The sequence below is a fragment of the Neofelis nebulosa genome, chromosome 10, assembly GCF_028018385.1.
Source record: "Neofelis nebulosa isolate mNeoNeb1 chromosome 10, mNeoNeb1.pri, whole genome shotgun sequence".
In the NCBI taxonomy this organism is placed as follows: Eukaryota; Metazoa; Chordata; class Mammalia; order Carnivora; family Felidae; genus Neofelis; species Neofelis nebulosa.
Window position 1 is genome coordinate 14,967,647 of NC_080791.1, and position 22,029 is coordinate 14,989,675.

General features: G+C 47.4%; 1 protein-coding gene across 11 annotated transcripts in view; it reads left to right on the forward strand.

Annotated features, from left to right (window-relative positions):
• Window positions 1–22,029, forward strand: part of CEP164 (centrosomal protein 164) — a 67,959-nt gene that overhangs the window by 9,914 nt on the left and 36,016 nt on the right. For 9 of the 11 annotated variants that reach the window (XM_058686842.1, XM_058686848.1, XM_058686846.1 and 6 more), the window contains exons 3-8: window positions 1,011–1,122; window positions 10,080–10,284; window positions 12,516–14,159; window positions 17,024–17,179; window positions 17,589–17,723; window positions 18,343–18,420. In XM_058686842.1, coding sequence (XP_058542825.1) covers window positions 1,011–1,122; window positions 10,080–10,284; window positions 12,516–14,159; window positions 17,024–17,179; window positions 17,589–17,723; window positions 18,343–18,420 — 2,330 coding nt within the window. The remainder of the gene's footprint in view (window positions 1–1,010; window positions 1,123–10,079; window positions 10,285–12,515; window positions 14,160–17,023; window positions 17,180–17,588; window positions 17,724–18,342; window positions 18,421–22,029) is intronic. The other 2 variants (XM_058686845.1, XM_058686853.1) reach the window with 2 other exon arrangements.

Here is a 22,029-nt window from a genome sequence, read left to right on the forward strand (position 1 = left end):
CGTTCTTGGAGTATGGCAATAGCATGCCTGGATTCGGGTGTGCCATTTGTAATTTAAGAAGACAGAATTATTTATGTTTATTATTTATATTTAGAGACATAACACCTGCTCACTTAAGGAAACTTGGAAAGTAAAGGTGAAGGAGAAAAAAAGTTGTCTAGGAAAAAAACCTGTTTTTCCTTTATTCTCACACTCAAAATGCTGGCACCACGTGTGTGTGTGTGTGTGTGTGTGTGTGTGTGTGTTTTTCTGACACTAGCTGTGTGTCTTACAATTCAGCTTCAGTTCCTGGAGACAGCATCAGATCCCACAGGTTAGGGGCTCGGTCATAGTCTGAAGACTGTCCCCAACTTCAGACATCAGTTGCAAGTCCCAGGTTGTCCCTGGTACTTCTGACCAATGATCTATACACCAGAGTCCCCTGCCCCCCTCCTTGGGTTTGATAATTTGCTAGGACAGGTCCCAGAACTCAGGGAAACACTTAAGTTGAGCAGTTTATCATACAGTAAAGGATATGATAAAGGATAGAGCTGAAGAGCCAGATGAAGGAAGACATACGTAGGGTGAGGTCACATGGATGTGTTCACCAACCCAGAAGCTCTCTGAGCCCCGTAGTCTAGGGATTTTTATAGAGCCTTTTTCACCAAGTCATGATCGATCGTTAACTCACTTTTCCAGCCCCTCTCCCCTCTCCAGAGAATCGGGGTGAAACTGCAAGTTCCAAGCTTCTAATCACGGCTCGGGTTTTCTGGTGACCAGCCCCCATCCAGGAGCCCCCCCAGAGTCACCTGATTGGAAGAAAAGAGGCTTCTGTTACTCAGGAAATTCCGAGGGTTTTAGGAGCTCTGTGTCAGCACCTCGGGTCAAAGACCAAATAGTAACAGGAACTGGGGGCGGAGACCGACACTTGTATTTCTTATTATTTCACAAGGTTGACTGTGATTCTTTTTCTCTTTTCCATCCACATCGCCCACTTTGTTACTTTCTCATCATCCCGCCTCTTCCTGCAGAAATTCTTGAATTTGCCAGAGAGATTGGTATTGATCCCGTCAAGGAGCCGGAACTGATGTGGCTGGCGCGGGAGGGCATTGTGGCCCCACTGCCTGTGGAGTGGAAGCCCTGGTAAGTCAGCACGGATGTAGCCCACGCCTGGCACTGGAGGTCAGCTTTAATTTGCCACCTTTGTTATTTAAAAAAAAAAACAAACTTTTTTTAATGTTTATTTTTGAGAGGGAGATACAGAGCCCAAGCAGGGGACGGGCAGAGAGAAAGGGAGACACAGAAGCCGAAGCAGGCTCCAGGCTCCGAGCTGTCGGCACGGAGCCCGATGTGGGGCTCGAACTCACGAGCCGTGAGATCATGACCTGAGCCAAAGTCGGATCCTTAACCGACTGAGCCACCCAGGCACCCTGATTTGCCACCTTCAGAAGCCTGTCCTGCGCAGAGTTGGGGACAGCTATGGGCCATTCCTCCGCTGTGCTGCCTGATACTTTGGGCCTGAGCCCAGGCCAACTTGACGGTCCCTGTGAGGGGTTCAGCACCAATATCCAGGGTCCTGGGAGCTGCTGCCTCGAGTCAGGTCCTGCAGCACCAGCCTCCGCTTCGGGCCCGGTGGGGAAGTGTCACTGTTGCCCTTTGCCGACTGATACCGAGAGTGACGATATTGAAACCCCCTCAGTGGGTCCAGAATGGATGCTGGTGCTAAAGAGGTTTGTGGTGAGGCTACACAGACTGGCAGAGGGTTTCGTCCCTCTTGGCAACCCATCCTGAATTTGAGTCCCGTGCTCACGAATAGGTTCCCGTCTGTGGATTCGGTCACCTGTGCAGTTTCGCTTTGAGCTCTCTGCGCGTACGGAGCGGACTGGCTCGGGTTGTCTCAGTGAAACAGAGGCTGATGGGGAGGAGGCTGACGGGGTCTTGGCATCCTCTCCCACCCTCGGGGGCGGGGGTGCGTGTTCGCTGTTTTGCACGCTGGCTCCAGCTCGGCTCCCTAAAGTGAGTGCCAGAAGTTTACTTCCCGCTCTAGCGCGGAGTCCCCAGTTAGTCCCCACGGTCTCCAGAGTCCTCCCTTTTGCTGCTGTTGTACAGTTTTGCACGCAAGGTATAATATTCCGTTCTTACCCACGCCATTTAATGCGTTGGCCATGCTTCAAAATGACCGCAAGCGTGGCCTCACTTGTCCGTGCTGAAGAATCGTAAGTTATCCTTTCAGCTTCTCACATGGCGGGCTCCCCGCTCTCCTGATCTCTGTAGCAGCGTTTTCCTTGGATCTCCTCCAGTTTCGTGACACCTCTCTTGTAATAAATCCGTCTGCGCTCTACACTCTTCCAGGTGCTGAGCACTGGTGGTTGTGTTTGTAGGATAGCGGTTTCTGTTCTGTTTCTCATATCCACCCCGATGCCCACATTTGCCTTATCTAATCATCTCTCTCTTCTTTGCCTTCGTTTTTAAGTTTGTATATATGTGTGCTGTTTGCTTTTGGATACATTTTCTCATTAGAAACCACATGAGAGGGGCGCCTGGGTGGCTCAGTCTGTTAAGCGTCCGACTTCGGCTCAGGTCATGATCTCACGGTTCATGAGTTCAAGCCCCGCCTTGGGCTCTGTGCTCAGAGCCTGGAGCCTGTTTCGGATTCTGTGTCTCCTTCCCTCTCTCCCCCTCCCCCACTCACGCTCTGTCTCTCTCTCTCTCTCTCTCTCTCTCTCTCTCTCTTGAAAATTAAACATTAAAAAATGAAGTTCTTATTAAAAAAAAAAACACATGAGAAATAGAATCAGTATAGTAACCTCTTAATGTACGCATAAGAAATAAATGGCTTCAGTGTTTGTAAAAAATAAAATGGTGAGTGGAAGGAGGGAAACTGTCATTGGTTATTGAGCCAGCCATGTGCCAGGGTCACACCTACCACTTTCATGTACCTGCTAGGGGTGGTCAGCACTTCTTTTCCAAATTGACTATTAGGTCTCTGGACGGGTTATTCCTGGATTCTCTGCTCTCTTCCATTGATCTGTTTGTCCTAATACCAATACTGCACGTATTGTCTTGATATAACTGTAGCTTTATTAGAGACGTTGAAATCATGTAGGGTAAACCCTCCCACTTCGTTGTCCATTCGCAAAGTAGTATTGTAGGTCCTCTGCACTTCCATATGAATTTTAGAATCAGCTTGTCATTTTCTACAAAAAAAAAAAAAATCCTGTGGAGATTTTGATTGGAATTGCACCGAATCTAGAAATCACTTTAGGAAGAATTGACCTCTAGAACTTTATGGAGTCTTCCAACCCCTGAGCGAGGGTCTGTCTCCATTTATTTGGGTGGTTCTTTGGGTGGTTTTTTTCTCTAAGAAACATTCTGTAGTTTTTAGGGTACGTGTATTACCCATATTTTGTTAGATTTACTAAGTGGTCTATTTTAAATCATATATGTAAAAATTTCCTATTGCTTGTTGCTTTTATATAGAAATAAAATTCGTTTTTGTATATTGATCTCATAGCTGGCAACCTTGCTAAACTCATTTCCGTCAGTTCTAATAGTTTTGTAGATTCCATAGGGTTTCCTACATGCATGATCACATCTTCTGTGAAAAAGACATTTTTACTTCTTCCTTTCCAATCTGAATACCTTTTATTTTTATGTCTTTCCTTACTGCACTGACTAGACCCTCTAATAATAGAAGTGGTGACAGTGGGCATTTTTGTCTTTCTCCTCATCTTAAGGAATTGAGTATGATGGGAGCTGTTTTTGTAAATGCCTTTTGTCAGGATGAGGAAGTTCCCTTCTATTCCTGGCTTGCTGAGGGTCTAAATCAGAAAGGATATTGGATTTTACCAAATGTTTTTCTGTACCTATTAATAGGATCATGTGATTTTTTTTTTCTATTTCGGTCTTACTAGGGTCAGTTGTATTGATTGATTTTCAAATGGTAATCTGACCTTACATTCCTCGGATAAAGTCCACTTGGTCACGATTATATACTATTGGATTTGATTTTGTAAAATTGTGTTAAGTATCTTTGTTCTAAAAAAATAGTTTGAAGGGGATGAGGTAGATAGACTTTGGGTATTTCATTATTCCTGATTTCCAACTTTATTTATTCATTCTATTTTGTGTTACAAGTTGAGACGTCGTTTCTGGCTCAGTAAGTGATCCTCTTTATGTAAATGTTCTAGGGATGCTCGATAAGAATGTAGTGTCTCATTTTTGGATGTAGGGTTCTGTAAATGTCCTTTATATCAATGTGTTTTCATATATAGATGTGTTTATGTCTTCTGTGTCCCGGTCCCTTTTGTCTGGTCTAACTCACAGTTTAGTTGAGTACAGAATTGTATGTTGAGTACGAATAGCCCTTGAACAATATTATGCACCCTTATCTTCTGACTTCTGGTTTTGCTAAAAAGACATGTTTTCTTGGTCTCATCAGTTATTTCTTTGTGGGTAGTAAAATTCCCCCCCTCCCCCCTCCCCAAACTGGATGTTTTTATTATTTTGTTTTTATCTTTGGTGTTTTTGTAATTTCACTGTTGTGCCACGTTTGGATTTATTTTTTTTTCCCCCTTTCCGTCCCTAATTTAATGATTCTACTGATTCCTACAAGTTCTGCTCTTTTCAATATGTCTGTTTTCTTTTCTTTTTTTTTTTTTTTTAGAGTTCTGTTCTTTCATTATGGATTCTACTCTTTTTGTCCCTACAGTAATTTTAGATGTAGTTAATTTTAGTCTTCTTTTGATTATTGTACTATGCCAGGTTTCCTTGCGTGCCAATGTTTCTCTTTACTGGCACTGATTTCCTTTTGCAGTGAACTGTCTCCCCATGGGGTTTGTTAATTATTTATTGTAAGTTTTGTGAATCTGTCTTCTGTAGAGTTATTTTCTGTGTCTCATTCCTGGGTTGTTGAGTGACTTTATGATGGCTTGTGCCACGGATTTTTCAGTGGGTTTAGTACTAAATTTTTACATTAATTTTCTGACTTGGGATTTCCTTACCACAGTTTGGATTCTATGTCTACATGTATCTTGGAGTTTTAATTTTTTGTGAAAGTTGATTTCGCCTGCCTAGACCTGGATTGCTTCTTTGCCCTCTAGGTTCTTCTATTCATGGAGCCAGCAGCCTTAAGGGCCCAGTGATACGCAAGGGTCTTGCCCCTAGTTTCCCAATTCATGAAGGTCTAAGGTCGTATTTTGTGCCTTTCAACCGGCATTAAAACTCGGGTTTTGGGGAGCCTGGGTGGCTCAGTCGGTTGAGTATTGGACTCTTGATTTCAGCTCAGGTCATGATCCCAGGTTCATGGGATCGGGCCCCGTGTCAGGCTCTGTGCTGAGCGTGTAGCCTGCTTAAGATTCTCTCTGTCTCTCTGTTTCTGTCTCTCTCTCTCTCTCTCAAAACAAAACAAATAAATAAATAAATAAACAGCTTTTGAGGGTCTCTGTCCAGGTCAGACACCAGCCTTGACCTATCAGTTCACACACTTGTTATTCAGATTTCACATTTTCTTTCTGTTTCTGGCATCTGAGAATTTGGCACTAGGTGGGGAGAAGTCAGATGTCTTCTTCAGTTTGGTAAACATGTTGCCTGAGGTTTCGTATGTGTGTCTTTATTTATTTTTTAATGTTTGTTTATTTATTTTGAGAGAGAGATAGGGAGGGGCAGAGAAAGAGGGGGAGAGAATCCCAGCAGGCTACACGCTGTCAGCAGAGCCTGATGTGGGTCTCAAACCCATGAACCGTGAGATCATGACATGAGCCAAAATCAAGAATCTGATGCTCATGTGGATGGAACTGGAGGGTATTATGCTGAGTGAAATAAGTCAGTCAGAGAAAGACAGATATCATGTTTTCACTCATATGTGGAACTTAAGAAACTTAACAGAAGACCATGGGGGAAGGGAAGGGGAAAATAGTTACAAACAGGGAGGCAAGACGTAAGAGATTCTTAAATACAGAGAACAAACTGAGGGTTGATGGGGGGCTCTGGGGAAGAGGGGGAAATGGGTGATGGGCATTGAGGAGGGCACTTGTTGGGGTGAGCACTGGGTGTTGTATGTAAGTGATGAATCACGGGAATCTACCCCCAAAACCAAGAGCACACTGTATACACTGTATGTTAGCCAACTTGACAATAAGTTATATTAAAAAAAAAAAATCTGATGCTCAACTGACTAAGCTACCCTGGCACCCCTGTATGTGTGTCTTTAGAAAAAATTTATAGGATTTGCAGTGGTGTGTTAAAAGATGTACAGAATTTAAATATTGTTAGTTAATCATACATTACCTTCCTCTATAGTTTAATAATTCCTCCAATAATGGTACATATGGTTGTTCATTTAATAATATTATCAATTAGGGGTGCCTGGATGGCTCATTTGGTTAGGCATCTGACTCGATCTCAACTTAGGTCTTGATCTCAAGGTTATGAGTTCAAGCCCTGCGTTGGGTTTGAAGCCTTTTTAAAAAAAATTATCAATTAAAAAATTGTCGATTCCTCCAAAATGATGAGTACAAAAAAATTGTTGATCCAAGGACAGGAAATTATGCGGGATCATTTAAATTTGCATTTCTCAAATCATTCATAGAGTTGAGCTGGCCATCTGTTGGCCATTTGCTTATTTATATTCTTTGCTGTTTTGTCTGCTGGGTTGCTTATTATTATTTTTGTTGAGAAGGTAAAAGTGATTTTTCTGTGGGTTTTATTTTCATTTAAGCATTAAAAAAATTTTTTTTAATGTTTATTTGTTTTTGAAAGACAGACAGAGCACGAGCAGGGGTGGGATGGGGTGGGGTGGGGGGGACACAGAATCTGAAGCAGGCTCCAGGATCTGAGCTGTCACACAGAGCCCGACGCAGGGCTCGAACTCACGAACTGCGAGATCATGACCTGAGCCGAAGTCGGATTCTAAACCGACTGAGCCACCCAGGTGCCCCAAAGCATTTTTTAAAAATTTACATCCAAGTTAGTTAGCATCTGGTGCAACAATGATTTCAGGGGTAGATTCCTTAATGCCCCTGACCCGTTTAGCCCATCTCCCCTCCCACAACCCCATCAGTAACCCTCTGTTCTCCATATTTAAGAGTCTCTTATGTTTTGTATTTATATCATTTTTGCTTCCCTTCCCTTGTGTTCATCTATTCTGTGTTTTAAAGTCCTCATATGAGTGAAGTCACATGATATTTGTCTTTCTCTGACTAATTTCGCTTAGCATAATACCCTGTAATTCCATCCACATAATTGCAAATGGCAAGACTTCGTTCTTTTTGATTGCCAAGTAATACTCCATTGTATATATGTACCACATCTTCTTTATCCATTCATCCATTGATGGACATTTGGCTATTTCCATATTTTCCATACTTTGGCTATTGTTGATGGTGCTGCTATAAACATGGGGGTGCATGTGTCCCTTCGAAACAGCACACCTGTATCCCTTGGATAAATACCTAGTAGTGCAATTGCTGGTTCGTAGGATAGTTCTATTTTTAATTTTTTGAGGAACCTCCATACTGTTTTCCAGAGTGGCTGCACCAGCTTGCATTCCCACCAGCAGTACAAAAGAGATCCTCTTTCTCCACATCCTCATCAACATCTGTTGTTGCCTGAGTTGTTCATGTTAGCCATTCTGACAGGTGTGAGGTGGTATCTCAGTGTGGGTTTGATTTATATTTCCCTGAGGATGAGTGATGTGGAGCATTTTTTCCTGTGTCAGTTGGCCATCTGGATGTCTTCTTTGAAGAAGTGTCTATTCATGTCTTTTGCCCATTTCTTCCCTGGATTCTTTCTTTTTTTGGGGGGTGTTGAGTTTGATAAGTTCTTTATAGATTTTGGATACCAGCCCTTTATCTGATATGTCATTTGCAAATATCTTCTCCCATTCCGTCAGTTGTCTTTTAGTTTTGCTGATTGTTTCCTTGCTGTGCAGAAGCTTTTTATTTTGGTGAGGTCCCAATACATTTTTCCTTTTGTTTCCCTTGCCTCTGGAGACGTGTTGAGTAAGAAGTTGCTGCGGCCGGGATCCAAGAGGTTTTTGCCTGCTTTCTCCTCGAGGATTTTGATGGCTTTCTGTCTTACATTGAGGTCTTTCATCCATTTTCAGTTTATTTTTGTGTCTGGTGTAAGAAAGTGGTCCAGGTTCATTTCTCTGCATGTCGCTGTTCAGTTCTCCCAGCACCACTTGCTGAAGAGACTGTCTTTATTCCATTGGATATTCTTTCTTGCTTTGTCAAAGATTTGTGGGTCCCTTTCTGGGTTCTCTATTCTGTTCCATTGATCTGAGTGTCTGTTCTTGTGCCAGATTTTTCTGTGTATTAATCTTATACTACTGTTTCTACTATTTTCTCCCCACCTCCTGTCTTTTAATTTTCTTTGCGCTTTCTTTTTTCACACTGAAATTATACATTTTTTTGTACTTTTTTTTTTCCAGGTAAAACAGACATAATGTAAAATGTACTGTTTCAGCCAGTTTTAGATATACAGCTCAGTGGCATGAAGTACATTCACAGTGTTGTGCAAGCATCACCACCAGCCATTTCCAGAACTTTTTCATCTTCCCAAACAGAAAGTCTGTTTCCATTCTGCCCTTCCCCCCCCCCAGCTCCTGGTAACATCCAATCTACTTTCCATCTCTGTTAATTAACCTATTCAAGGTCAAATCAGTGGGCCCACGATATTCAGCCTTTTGGGTGTGGCTTATTTTACTTGATATAATGTCTGCGAGTTTCATTCATGTTGTAGCAGGTGTCAGTAGTTCATTCGTTGCCAAGACTGAATCCAGTTCTAGTGTATGTATGTACTACATTTTGTTTATTCATTCATTTGTCAATGGACATTTGAGCTGTGTGCACCCTTTGACCTTTATGAGTAATGCTGCTGTGAACATGGGTGGACAAATAATCTGCTTGAATCCCTGCTTTCCTTTTTGGTATATATCCAGCAGTGGAATTGCTGTGCTATACGGTCTCTCTGTTTTTAATTTTTAGGAAACTAGGGTTTCTCACAGCGGCCACACCCTTTTCCATCCCCACCGACAGTGCTCGAGATATCCAATTTCCCCACATCCTCCCCAGCACTTGTTATTTCTGCTTGTTTGGCAATAGCCGTGCCAGTGGGTGGGAAGTGATATCTCCCTGTGGTTGTACATTTCACTTTCCCTGATGTTTAGTGAGACTGAGCATCTTCTCATGCACTTATCTGTCATTTATTATCTTTCTGTCTTTCATCCCTAATATTTTTCCTGCTTACTTCTGCATGTTTTCTCTTTTATTAGAATTGAGATTGAGCTTGAACTCACGACCCCAAGATCAAGAGTCGCGTGTTCCACTGACTGAGCCAACCAGGTGCCGCCAGACTTGAGTCTTTCTATTGAGGAACATGGGCTGTCTCTCCAACAGCTTTTTCTTTTTTTCTTTTTCCTGACTTTTCAGTGAAGCTTTATAAAGATTTTGTACACATTGGATTTATTCCTGGGTATCGTGTTTTTTGTATTGCTATGGTGAATTTTGTTTGTTTGTTTGTTTTCTGTAGCTGTCCCCATGAATTTTTGATCATGGTGGCTGGAATGAATGGCTTATTTTGGACTTGTCCATGTTGAAACACAGGTTCATGAAATGCACCTTTACATTATTTTCTTTTATTGTTGATCTCCACTGGCTTGGATCATTATTTCTTAGGAGATCGGAGTCTTGTGTAAGACCAGAGCTATCACAATGCCTCTTTCTTCCTTGGACCATTTATGAAAATATTAAGGAAGGTCAATCCTAGAACTTGTCTTTAAGATCCCATAGCATCTGTACTTATCCATCAAACCAAGTTTATTCCTAGGAACCCCAATGATTGTACATTTTCTTCTAGAGAAGTCCTTAGCTATCCCAGTCCTTTGTTCCTATCTAAGTTAACTCCTATGTTAGCCAGAAGGTACCCTTTCCTTCTGTGTAAATCCCCTCCTGCGTCCCCCGTGTCTTCTCTCTCCTTCTGTCCCTCTCACCCAGTTCTTCCTTCTTTTCTGTCTCCTGGCCACTTTTATTCTCTTCCTTTTTTTCCTAAGTAGCTTTGGACCTGAGCAGGGACTAAATTCTGACCTCCACTCCCTGCAGCCAGGACATCACAGGTGATATTTACTATTTCAACTTTGCCAATGGGCAGTCCACGTGGGACCATCCATGTGACGAGCACTATCGGAACTTGGTGATCCAAGAGCGGAGGAAGCTGTCAACTCCAGGAGCCGTTAACAAGAAAGACAAGAAAAAGAAGAAGGAAAAGAAAGACAAGAAGGACAAAGAGACCTCCAAAAGTCTGCTGGTGAGTCCGTGGATGCCAGCCCCCAGAGAGCTGGGCCTGAAACCTCAGGGGATATTGGGAACCCCTAGGTGTTTACAGCTGGGAAGTTCAGAACAACGCCAATAACACATTGATTGCTTGATAGTACATCATCTCAGTTATGCCTGTCTTCTGGCAGATTTTCCTTTAGCTTCTGGAAGTTCTTATCGTCTCTGAAAAATTCTTGTCTCCTCCCCCCTCCCCCCGGGAAGCCCATATTATGTAGGAGGATTATTGAGAAAGCACGCTTCCCTGAGGATGTTGCTTTGCAGCAGTCTGAGAAGGGATACCGTCTACCCCTCTGGAGAGTGGGGGACAGGGGGGCAGTTGACAGAGAACCTAGATGAGTGGAGTGTCTTTCTTTTTTCAGAGCCAGGCCTTTCAAGTGTGGTGCAAATTCAGAGATGTCAGGTGTAGCCATAATTCAGTTGTCAGAAAGCCATTGCCTTCAAAGTCCAAAAAGAAAAGCTTTGGGCTTTATCCACTTTTGTGGATTGTTCTTTTTTGCCATTGTCCTCAGGTAGGGGTGCGTAACTGAAATCTGATTGTGGCGTGAGCATCTTGGTCTCAGGTAGCTTTTTCACTCTGAGTTGAAAGTGCTCTTTCCCCTTATTTTTATTTGTCCTTCCAGTATGTCTGAACTTAAGAAGCAGAGTTATTGCCCTGGGTTTATAGGTAGAGAAGCTAAGATTTGGAGCCGTGCTGGTGTGAGGGCCAGGCTCTCCCAGAGTGCTCTGCCGGTGCAGGGGATCCTTCACCCAGGTGGGGCGCAGGTGGGGCATGTTGAGGAGAGGGAGGCACATAGGAGATCAGACCAGCCAGGTGGGGGGCACTGAGAATATCTTTCCAACCCTCTCACTTGTCCAGTTGATTTGCTCTCTGTCTGCAGTCTGTTTCCCACCAGTGCCTCTGTTTCAGTGAAGATTTCCATCTCCCTTTCTTCCTTCCTTCTCAGGGTGTCAAGTCTGGCATCGGATGGTTGGTGATGAATTAATCTTTTTCAACACTTCCAAGCTCCACAGATACTCTTCCCTCCCCTCCCCTCCCCCACCTATCACTACTCATGATTCCAAGAAATAAGATAACAAGCCTGTCCCTCCAGATAAAGAGGACAAGTCATTTCCAAATCGGTTGAATTTTCTAATGTTATGTGTTTCAAAGGCAGAAGGTGGATAATGGGCTTTTCACTAACCCAGGACTACCTAGTGCCTGGGCAGGCTCTGGCATGAGTAACGGTGAGAGAAGGGACCAAGCAAGGGTTCTGGGGTGGAGGGTCAGGTGACAGAGTTCTGGGTGTGTGACTGAGCACGTGGAACTCCCTGTTAAAAAGGATTCCTTCTGTGGAGCTGAGGACGATTGTGAAGTCCTGGGCTGCCAGTCTGGCTCTCAGGCTCAGGACAGTGCCTCAGACCTGGGTTTGTCCAGAGGGCAGGCCTGAGCCAGGTGGGTGACCTGGGCACAGGTGGCTTGGGCTCTCCGGAGGTATGCGTGCACAGGCCGGCTGGAGCCTACTGTGAATGTTTGCAGGGTGAGGTTTATCGTTCAGAGTTTCTTCTAGACTCAAGGTTTTCTGTCTTTGTGGACCTCTCTTGAGCAGTGCCAGTTCGTGTCTTGAAGTTCGTGCCAGAAGACCTTGACGGAATCCCCGGGCTCCCCTCTTTGGCTGTTTCCCTTCTTCTTTCCCTTCTTAGACAATTTCTGGTAGTCCTTGGTAAGGCTGGTGGGTTTTATAAACTTAACCAGTCACAGAACTGAGAACTTGATGATCCTTTAGAGATAATCTGGTTGGTAATTCTGACAGTTGTTAGTAGTGAAGCCCTGTCTTCCAATCATTCCTCTATGAAGGTCCAGCATGTCAAGAAGTGGAGCTACCCCAGCTGAACCTGGGGGTAGGTCTTAGTGACGCCCGTTCCCCGTGACATGTACACTCTTGTGGCCTCCAGGGCACCATGTGCAATGAACCTGCAGTTTCCATGAAGCAAGGTTTGTAAGCCACTGATCTGGTCCAGCCTCCCCTTTATAGATAAGGAAACTAGGGCCCAGAAAACAAAGAAGTCAGAGGGAGTTTTTGGCTTCTTTTCCCCCTCCTGGTTTGTGTTTTACTTTAATTAGAGGGTGGGTTTCTGCTAAGGGCTTGCCAAGGGCTGAGGTAGCAAGTGTAAATCAGAAGTGCTCTGTCTCAGTTTTTCTTGCATGTTTATATACCCATCTAGGAGACACAGCCTGAGCAGGGACTTCTGCCGCCTCCTTCCTTTCTCCGTGGCCCATCCCCTCTCCCAGCACCTGGCCTTGCTGATCTGGACCTAGACCAAGAGATGCAGGCTAGAAGCGAGGGCTCCTTTAAGAAAGGGAAGAGCCCATGCATGCTGGGTGACATCCCCTCGCCTCTCATGGGCACCCTGCCCAGCAAGCTTCAGCCACTCTCCAAGGGCCAAGCTTCCCGAACCCACCACATCTTTGCCGACGTGGAGAAAATCTTAGGCAGGGCCCAAGCCCAGTGCAGAACAGAATTGGGTGATCAGCAGGGTCTGGGGAAACCCCAGAAGCTGACAGAGAAAATCTACCTGGGGTTTTCAGACCCTGAAATAGAAGATCTGGAACTGAGGACCAGACAGCAGAAGCCCAGTGCTCTGGGCCCTGAGAATACCCGGCCCCTCCAGAATGGGCAGGATGTGCTGGAGAGCAGGTACCAGGCCTCTGTCCACTCAGAGCTTTCTGAAACCATCAGAGGTTTAGGCCACATGGCCAAACGGGGCTCCACTGGCCCCGGTGGGGACAAGAGCCAGAGCCCCGTTTGCTCACCATCCCCTGAGGAGGAGCCCTCCGGATCCCCCTGTTCCTCTGACCACATGCTGCCTACCAGGAGGAACCCGCTGCTCTTGTTAGATCACGGCCCAGCTGAAGGCCTGAGCTGGCAGGGAGTTTCTGGAGAAGGTGGGAGTAGGGGCAGGGGGAGGAGGAGAAAAGAGCCCCCAGGACTGTGGATGGGACAGGTGTCCAAGCTTGTCGACAAGGATACCCCCGGCAGCTGCAAGGAGACAGAACCCGGTGACCCTGAGGCTCCAGGGGCCTCAGCTAAAGATCCACCTCGGGAACTCTTCCTATTGCCACCTGATCCGCTGGCGTTAGAGCCAGCCCAGAGTGCCCCTTCAGGGAGTTCCCCTGGAGGGTACCCTACCAGTGAGAAGAGACAACCCCCGGGGTCAACAGACCCCCCCGAAGAAGACAGGAAGCCTAGTGGGTCTGAGCCTGACTTGGAGAGCAGCAGCCTGGCTTCTCATCTTGGCTCTCAGATCCTGGGTGAGGTGCATAACCTCGTTTGGGACCTGCAGAGCTCTCAGGGATCTGGGCGGGGCATGGGTCAGGCGGGTCCCGGCCTGAGAGATCAGCACTCCAGCCCCTTTCTAGCGTTCCAGGTGTCCCCCATGCAGGGGTCTACTGATGAGTGTTCTGAGAGCGAAGACTACTCTGAGGATCAGAGGTTCTACCAGCACATCCTGCAGATGGTCAAGATCTCCAGGCAGCTGGAGGGCCTGGGGCTGCCCGAGAGCACGCAGGAGATGCCAAGTAAAGACATTGCCAGCAGGGTCTGTTGCGTGGCAGCCGAGTCTTCCACGATATCTAGTGAGGGGGAGCACGAGGCCATCAGAACCATGGAGAGGGACGCGAGTTTTCTGACTTGTGGCCCGGAGGTGCTGGCGTGTCCTCTGGAGGCGGCTCTTGCCCCTGCTGGGCAGGAGGCCCGTCAGCAAGCCGGTTTCCAGCCAAGCAGCAGCCCCCTCAGGCAGGGGCTAGTCGAGCTGAGTTCCAACAGAGGGCTTGCTGCAGAGTCAGGCACGACGCAGCTTCTCAACCAGGTAGGCTTCTTAGCAAGCATGGCCCGCGGGCCTCAGTGAACTTGGCAGGGAGGGAGCCCGTCGAGTTGACGTTGGACTTGAACTCGGTGAACTTGGCAGGGAGGCAGCAGGTTGGGTTGACTCGGCCATCAGGCCTGCTTTCCTGTTATTTGCTCTCCCCTCGTAACTACTGATCCCTGAACTACCCAGGCTGGCCATCTTGTGGGGTGACGTGTATTTCATGTTTCTTGTACCCATCACCTGCGAGACAGCGGCTCGGGGTATCTAGACTTCCCTTCCCTGGAGCTAACTGTATTTCACAGATGGGTCACAGGCTTTGCAGATGATCAGTTTTGAGGGTAAGGTGGCACCGATCTTGGCACTCACGCAGGATCTACGTACCTTCCCAGGATTTGGGAAGACTTTCTCTTCAGGTGATTATGGACAGAGGCTTCCCAAGTGGACGCCGCACCCCTAAGCTCTGAATTTAGTCCCTTGTGGGAATCCCACGGAACTGGAGTGTGAATCCAGTCATGAGGGGCTGAAACCCAGCATCTCCGTACCATTCGCGAGCCGCTGTTGCTCCTGGCTTCCCAGGGCTCCCAGAAGCCATGTGAACAACCTGTGTCAGGCTTGTACAGACCTCGTTGGTACCGTCACTTCCTCCGCTGCTGGGATTTGCCAAAGGACGGTGCTGTCCCTATCATCCCGACCCCTTTGTCCCTTTAAAGAGTCACACCATATTCTTCATTCAGAAGAAGTCAAGTTGGATCAGAGACCACAGGGGTCGCTCTGAATTTCCCCAGCTATTCTTTTGCTGCTGCCCAGCTGTGGCTTTACCCAGTTGTTCCCTCTGGTTTCTAATTGCTGGCGTGCCCTGGTTCTCTGTTAGCTTTAATAACTACTGTAGCACTATAAATATCGGACAAGCTGCAGATGATCCTGAAAGTTTTAATTAGCCCAACGGCAGCAAGTTTATCCGCTCCGAAGGACAACGCCACGTACAGCCCATAGTCAGAGTTAATGGCCAGCTATAGAAGATGATCAGCTAGGAGCCAGGAATGTGTAATTTCCCTGCTAACCACTGATTTGGTAAAGGCCTGGGAGAACAAAGCCCTCAGCATGCCTGTCTCCCTCCCTCCAGCCCCCAGCACGTTAGCAAATTAGCCATGGTAGGAGTCTGTACTTTTCCATAAATACAGTGTGGGAGGAACTTTGGTTGCTGATCTGCTGGGGCTGGTTGGGAGGGCTGAAGTCAGGACGAGCGGGCCCAGTTTGCCCCCAGTTTACCTTAGAGAAGCCTTTCTGGGCTTCTTCTCTGCCACAGCCAGACGGTGGCGTAAAATAGTGGCTTAGAGACAGCCCTGGGCTCCAGTCCCATATCTGTGCCCCCCTTGCTGGCCCTGTGACTTTGGGCAGGGCTCTCGATCTCCCCAATCTCCATTTTTAGGGACTGTGGCCTCGGGCTGTTGTGAGAGCAGAACGAGAGGTGGCGCAGAAGGGGCTTAGCCTGGTACCTGATGCTGGCTTATGTGGGCCAGCCTGAGCATTATGTGTCCCTTCTGTGCCTAACGGAAGTACTCTGCAGCAGGCCAGGTGGTTGGGCAGTGGTTTGGGTGTTCAAAGGCTCGGGACTTCACCCCCCTTTCGGAGGAGTGTCTGATGCCCTTCCCACACAGAAAGGGGCCCCGCCGAGACCCTGCCCCGTGGTCTGGCCCTTTGAGCCGACGCTGTGGATGAGAGACGGTGGGCCACTTGTGCTTCCTCAGCCTGACCTCTTCTGGCCTCCCCTTTCTCTTCTTGGTCTCCTTGGGGTTAGAGGGGAATGGTTTCGTGTTGCTTGATGCGTTTTAAGTTTGAGTAATGAGTTTTAAAGAGGTCTTTGTAAGTTGTCCCCAGAAAGCTCTCCTTGCTCCTTCTCCTAAGCCTGGGCTCCAGCTGCGTGAGTCCTATGTGAGTCCCTCTAATAACAGCCCTTCCACAACACCGGTGTAGCCCCGGCCCCCTCACATGTGCTCCTCACATTCATGAGCCCTTTTGAACTTCCCAGCAAACCTTGCTTTTTAAGCGGCAAGGCACACATCCTCTCCATCTTGCAGATGAGTAAACTGAGAATTCAGGAGTCTGTGAGCGCGCTGAGGCCTTGCCAGTTCTGACTCCCAGCCTGGTTTCTTTCCCTGTCCTCGTTAGCCCGAAGCCTTCGTTTGGCCAGCGTGAGAACAGGGAAACTGGGGGCCAGGCTCCTTTCAGCCACCTTCCTCGTTAGTGGAGCGGGGCAAGAAAGTTCTTCTTTTGCCATTCATGTATTTTTTTTTCATAGTTGCTGTTTCTTTTAATCAAAGTAATACATGCCCATATCAAACAAAGGCAAGTAGTACCAAAAGGTGGGTAACGAAACCCAGCAGTTCTCTGGGCGCGTATACCCCTCCCCAGAGACAACTGCTTTCTTCTCGTGCGTACTTCCATATTTGTAAATAATACGCTTCGACTGCTTTTGCTTGGTTCATCAGTTTTAAACTTCATCTATTGAGACTTCTCCCTCTGGTAGATGAGGCTTTTGTCTCTGACCCCCCTCTGCCCCCCCCCACTTCCTACGTGGCTTCTGAAAGGGGAGCAGAACCCTCCGCAGCATCTGCCAGATGTGAGACGACCGTTAGCTGTGCGCTAGCAGCAAAGTTAGGGGAATCAGCAAGCCAGCCCGTGATTTCTCACACAGTTGGCACAATGGTAATTTCTGGATGTTGTGTTTCATTAGCAGCCTCCGAACGGAGGTGGTTTAAATTTGAGCGGGCAGGATTTAGATGTTTTATTTTTATATCTGCTTCTGACACTCCGAGGGCCACGTGGTTTCTTGGGTTTGTAACAAGATGTTTTGTGTTGCCCAGGCCCCGGGCTCCTCATTAGCCCCAGTCCACGTCCCTCTTGGGGGCCTGGCTCCCTTAAGAGGCCTTGTGGATGCCCCGGCCTCTGCTCTTCGTGGATCGCAAAGCGTGAGCCTGGGGAGCTCAGTGGAATCTGGTCAGCTTGGAGAACTCACGCTGGTAAATGGTTTTTGTGTGTGTGTGTTTAGTGTATTTAGTTCCTGTGGGGCCTTCGTGTGTCATGCTAGGATCTATGGCCCACAGACGATAAAGAGAGGGCATGGGCTGAGCCCTCAAGGTTCATAATCAAGTTGGGAGGGCAGATCACACTTGTGTGATGCTGAACGTGGACTCTGGGCTGCAGAGGACAGGCCCACGCCATGGGGCCTGCAGTGCTAACTTTCCCATCCTGGTAGCCGGGGTGGTAGGAGTTGGAAAAGGGAGGGATCCGTGTGAGCTGGGATTGCCGGGGTCGGCTTCCTGGCCGTGGCAGACTTGTGCTGGGAGACAACCAAACCGAAAGAGAGTCGGGCAGGCATTCTGCAGGTCTTTCTGGTGTGTCCCTTGACTTTTCTTCTCTACTTTGGAGCCTCCACAGGGTCTCAAGACTTCTGCTTACACAAAGGGTCTCTTGGGCTCCATCCATGAGGACAAGAAAGCCCTCAGCCTCTTGGCTTTAGGGGAGGAGACCAACGAGGAGGATGAGGCAGAGAGTGACAACCAGGTAATGATGAATCCTCTTCCTGGCCTGGGAACCCTTTGTCCTGTTTAGAAAAGTTTTTTTTATTGTGGTCAAATATATATAACATGAAAGTTACCATTGTAATCGCTTTTAAGCGTGCAATTCAGTGTGATACAGCACCACTATCCATCTCCAGAACTCGCTCAAAATCCCGAACTGCAACTCTCTACGCATTGAACAGTAACTCCTCAGTGTCCGGTCTCCTCTCGTCTATGTTCCGTCTTTAATTTGCCTATTCTGGGTATTGCATTTAAGTGGAATCATACGATATTTGCCACTTTATGTCTGCCCGTCTTTTACATAGCATGTTTTCAGGGATCGTCATGTAGCACATATGGCTGGGTAATTCGTTGTCTGAATGTGCCACATTTTGTTAATCCATTCATCTGTTGATAGACGCTTGGGTTGTTTCCACCTTTTGGCTGACCTCTGCTGCTTTAAAAATAAGTCAAGTGATTTTCTAGCCCACAGCTTCATTTCTTGCCCAGTCTATGTACCTCCTAGGTCTGACCCAGAAAGCAACAAACAAGGAGCTTCTTGGCCTGCATCCTGGGCTGACCAGCTTCCTTGACTTACCCCCTGTAATTGTGTTTGTTTTCAGAGTGTCCGCAGCTCAAGTGAGCTTCTTAAGAACCTGCACCTGGACATTGGGGCGCTGGGGGGTGATTTTGAGTATGAGGTAAGAGCCTGAAGCCCTGTAGACAATGCCTCAGCCTGGTATGCTCCTCCTTCCTTCTTAAGTCTTTCTCCTTGTGGGATGTGGATTTAGAAGGAGAACCATCTTGCCCCAAAGCTGTCTAGATGGGATTTCTGGGGTTTGGGGAAGCACAAAGGGGGAAAGGAATTAATCTGTTCACTCATTTGTCAGGTAACCACCACTGGTTGAGTGTTTCCGCGTGAGGCACTTTGCTGGGCGCCGTAGGTCACGCAGGCCTAAGTTAGATGTAATTACTGCCCTCTAAGGGTTTACAGCCTCACAGAAGAGAGACTTAAATTATTGGAAAACAGAATAGAGTGCAGTGAGGCTGTAAGGAAGGTGAGAGGGGACTTTAGGGTCTCCAAGCCACGTGGATCAACCAGGAAAAGGCTCTGTTGGGAAACTGACCTGTGAGGTGTGCCGGGGGGAGGACAATGCACAAGGCTGGCCAGGCAGAGGTGAGTGGGGAGGGAGAAGCCCACACGCAGGGCACTGCACAGGCGGAGGGTGCAGGGTGAGTTTGGGGACGGTGAGGGCGTCTCTTTCGGCTGGCGTACAGAGCGCACGTAAGAGGTGGCCCGTGGAAGTAGCTTGGGCTGGGTCACGGGGGACCTGAACGCCACCTGAGGAGTTTGAATGGGGTTACCCAGGCACTGGGAGCCAGCAGAGGTTTTGTAACAGAGGCGTTTCGTCCAGAGTCTTAACAGTGGTTGAATGTCAGCCACTGTACTGGGCCCGGTGGAGATACAGGTGTCGGTAAGATGGGTTTGGGCTGGCCTCGTGGAGTTTGCAGCTGGAGAGAGAAAGAACACTTGGTACTTGGTGTTTAGTGAGTGCTCAGAGTTGAGTAAATGACTGTCCAGGCAACCGTAAAGCAGGGCAGTATGTGCAAAGGGCTTGGGTGCAGGTGCCCGCTTTGGGGGAGCTCTGCGGGGGAAGAAGTTACTTGTCTGGAGATCAGGAAAAACTTGAATAGATGACATTTAACCTGGCTCTTGAAGAGTAGGTAGGTTTTAGACATGGGGGTGTAAGGGATATTTTAGGCAAGTGAACAGCTTGAGCAAAGGCGCGGGGCCTGGGAAATGCAGACTGTGGACGGGAATAGCTTCCAGACTCTCCCCACAGTAGTCCTGTCGCTTCTGATCTCTGTCCCCTTGTCTGTCCTCTGTTGCCACCAGAATGTTCTTTAAAACAAACAAAACCCAAAACTCAGCATGGTGTTGTAATACTTACAACCCCCCATTGTGTTTTTCTACTTGAAAAGGAACATTCCCTACTAGATACCCTTTGTCTAATAACTAATATTTATTAGTTTTTAAACAGTTAGGATTTCTCCCCATATTCCCTAGGCATTCACACAGCCAGTAAATCATCAGGTCAACAGCTCAGATTTCCCCAAACTTTTAAATACTGATAGCAGGCTGAATTACGCTTTTCACAAGTCTAACATATAAAACTCTTTGACGGGGTGCCTGGGTGGCTCATTCGGGTAAGCGTCCAACTTCAATTCAGGTCATGATCTCACAGTTCATGGGTTGGAGCCCTGCGTCAGGCTCTGTGCTGACCACTCAGGGCCTGGAGCCTGCTTCGGATTCCGTGTCTTCCTCTGTCTCTGCCTCTCCCCTGCTCGTGCTCTGTCTCTCTCTTTCAGAAATGAACTTTAATTAAAAAAAAACAAAACAAAAAAACAAAAACAGGGGTGCCTGGGTAGCTCAGTCAGTTAAGCGTCAGACTTCGGCTCAGGTCATGATCTCACGGGTCGTGGGTTCAAGCCCCGAATCGGGCTCTGTGCTGACAGCTCAGAGCCTGGAGCCTGTTTCAGGTTCTGTGTCTCCCTCTCTCTCTGCCCCTCCCCCACTCACACTCTGTCCCCCCCCCCCCAAAATAAATAAATGTTAAAAAAAAAACCCCAAAAACAAAAAAACACAAAAACTCTTTGACATACTTGAAACACTTTCAAGACGCTGACCACTCACATTTTGCTAGAATGATCACAAAGCTGACCGGTAAAGCAACAGTGCCTGTATCATAGATTTAAGTTTGTTTTCTTATTATCTCTTACTATGTCCTCATCATCCTTTATCATAACTCTTATTGTTTCTGACTCTTGCTTCTTGATCTTCAGCTCACCTCAAGAGCCAGAGTTAATGTCTTGGTGGACAGAGATTGCAGATGCTGGCTGACAGGCCCTGGGTTGTAGGGAGGCCTTCCCCGGGTGGTTCAGCTCTAGCCATTGGGCAGACCCTGTTTTTATTGGTCCTCTATTACCCCAGAAACCGTCCAGATTCTTGGCTGTGCACAATCAGATAGGTTTTAAAAAAAAAAATTTTTTTTTTTTTTTTTTAAATTTTTTTTTCAACGTTTTTAAATTTATTTTTGGGACAGAGAGAGACAGAGCATGAACGGGGGAGGGGCAGAGAGAGAGGGAGACACAGAATCGGAAACAGGCTCCAGGCTCCGAGCCATCAGCCCAGAGCCTGACGCGGGGCTCGAACTCACGGACTGCGAGATCGTGACCTGGCCGAAGTCGGACGCTCAACCGACTGCGCCACCCAGGCGCCCCAAAAAAAAAATTTTTTTAATGTTTATTTTTGAGAAACAGAGACAGAGTGCAAGTGGACAGGGGCAGAGAGAGAGAGGGAGACACAGAATCCAAAGCAGGCTCCAGGCTCCAGGCTCCGAGCTGTCAGCACAGAGCCTGACACAGGGCTCGAACTCACAAACCATGAGATCATGATCTGAGCCGAAGTCGGACACTTAAGCAACCGAGCTACCCAGGCACCCCTAAAAAAAATTTTTGATTTATTTTTGAGAGCGCGCGCGCGAGAGAGAGGGACACAAAGGATCCAAAGCAGGCTGTCAGCACAAAGCCTGATGTGGGGCTCAAACCCCAGCTGTTAGATCATGACCTGAGCCGAAGTCAGTTGCTCAACTGACTGAACCACCCAAGTGCCCCTCAGATAGGTTTTGACTTTAACACTTTCTGTGAAATGTGACACTTCCCTCCCGCCCACTCCCCATCTTTATCATCAACCTGATCTGTGTTTACTTTGAAACTGTTCCCCGTGAGTGGGGCCTGGTCTGTTTGTACTGCATCCAAAGCATTCTCGGTGTGTTTGATTCCCTGAAATGACAACTTTGTTTCCTCTTGCCTGCCACTAAGACCTTACACTGCTGATGTGAGCAGTAGCTCACGTGTGGAGCCTAGAAGGATGACCATGAACTGAAGAGGGGCATCAGGGGGACCTACTGGCTTTTGGAGGAAGTAGAAGAAAGTCTCCAGGAGACTGAGCACATTGGGAGTAGAGACTCTGCCCTATTCATGTGTACATGGCCGGCTCTGGCCCACTGCTTGGAACCTAGGAAGCATGTGGGTATGTTTTGCTGAGTGGTTGAGAGAATGAATAGGTTAATGAATGAGAGTGAGCCCTGCCAGGACAAGGAGGGGATCCCTTCAGGTTGTATGGTGCTTTTTTCTCTTCCCTTGGCTGTCCCAGGTCCTGACTAGAGTGGATACTCCTGCTGTCAGCGGGTGGATTGAAGATCCCACTGTGGATCAGTCATGGTGCACTTAGACTTTGGGCTGATTTT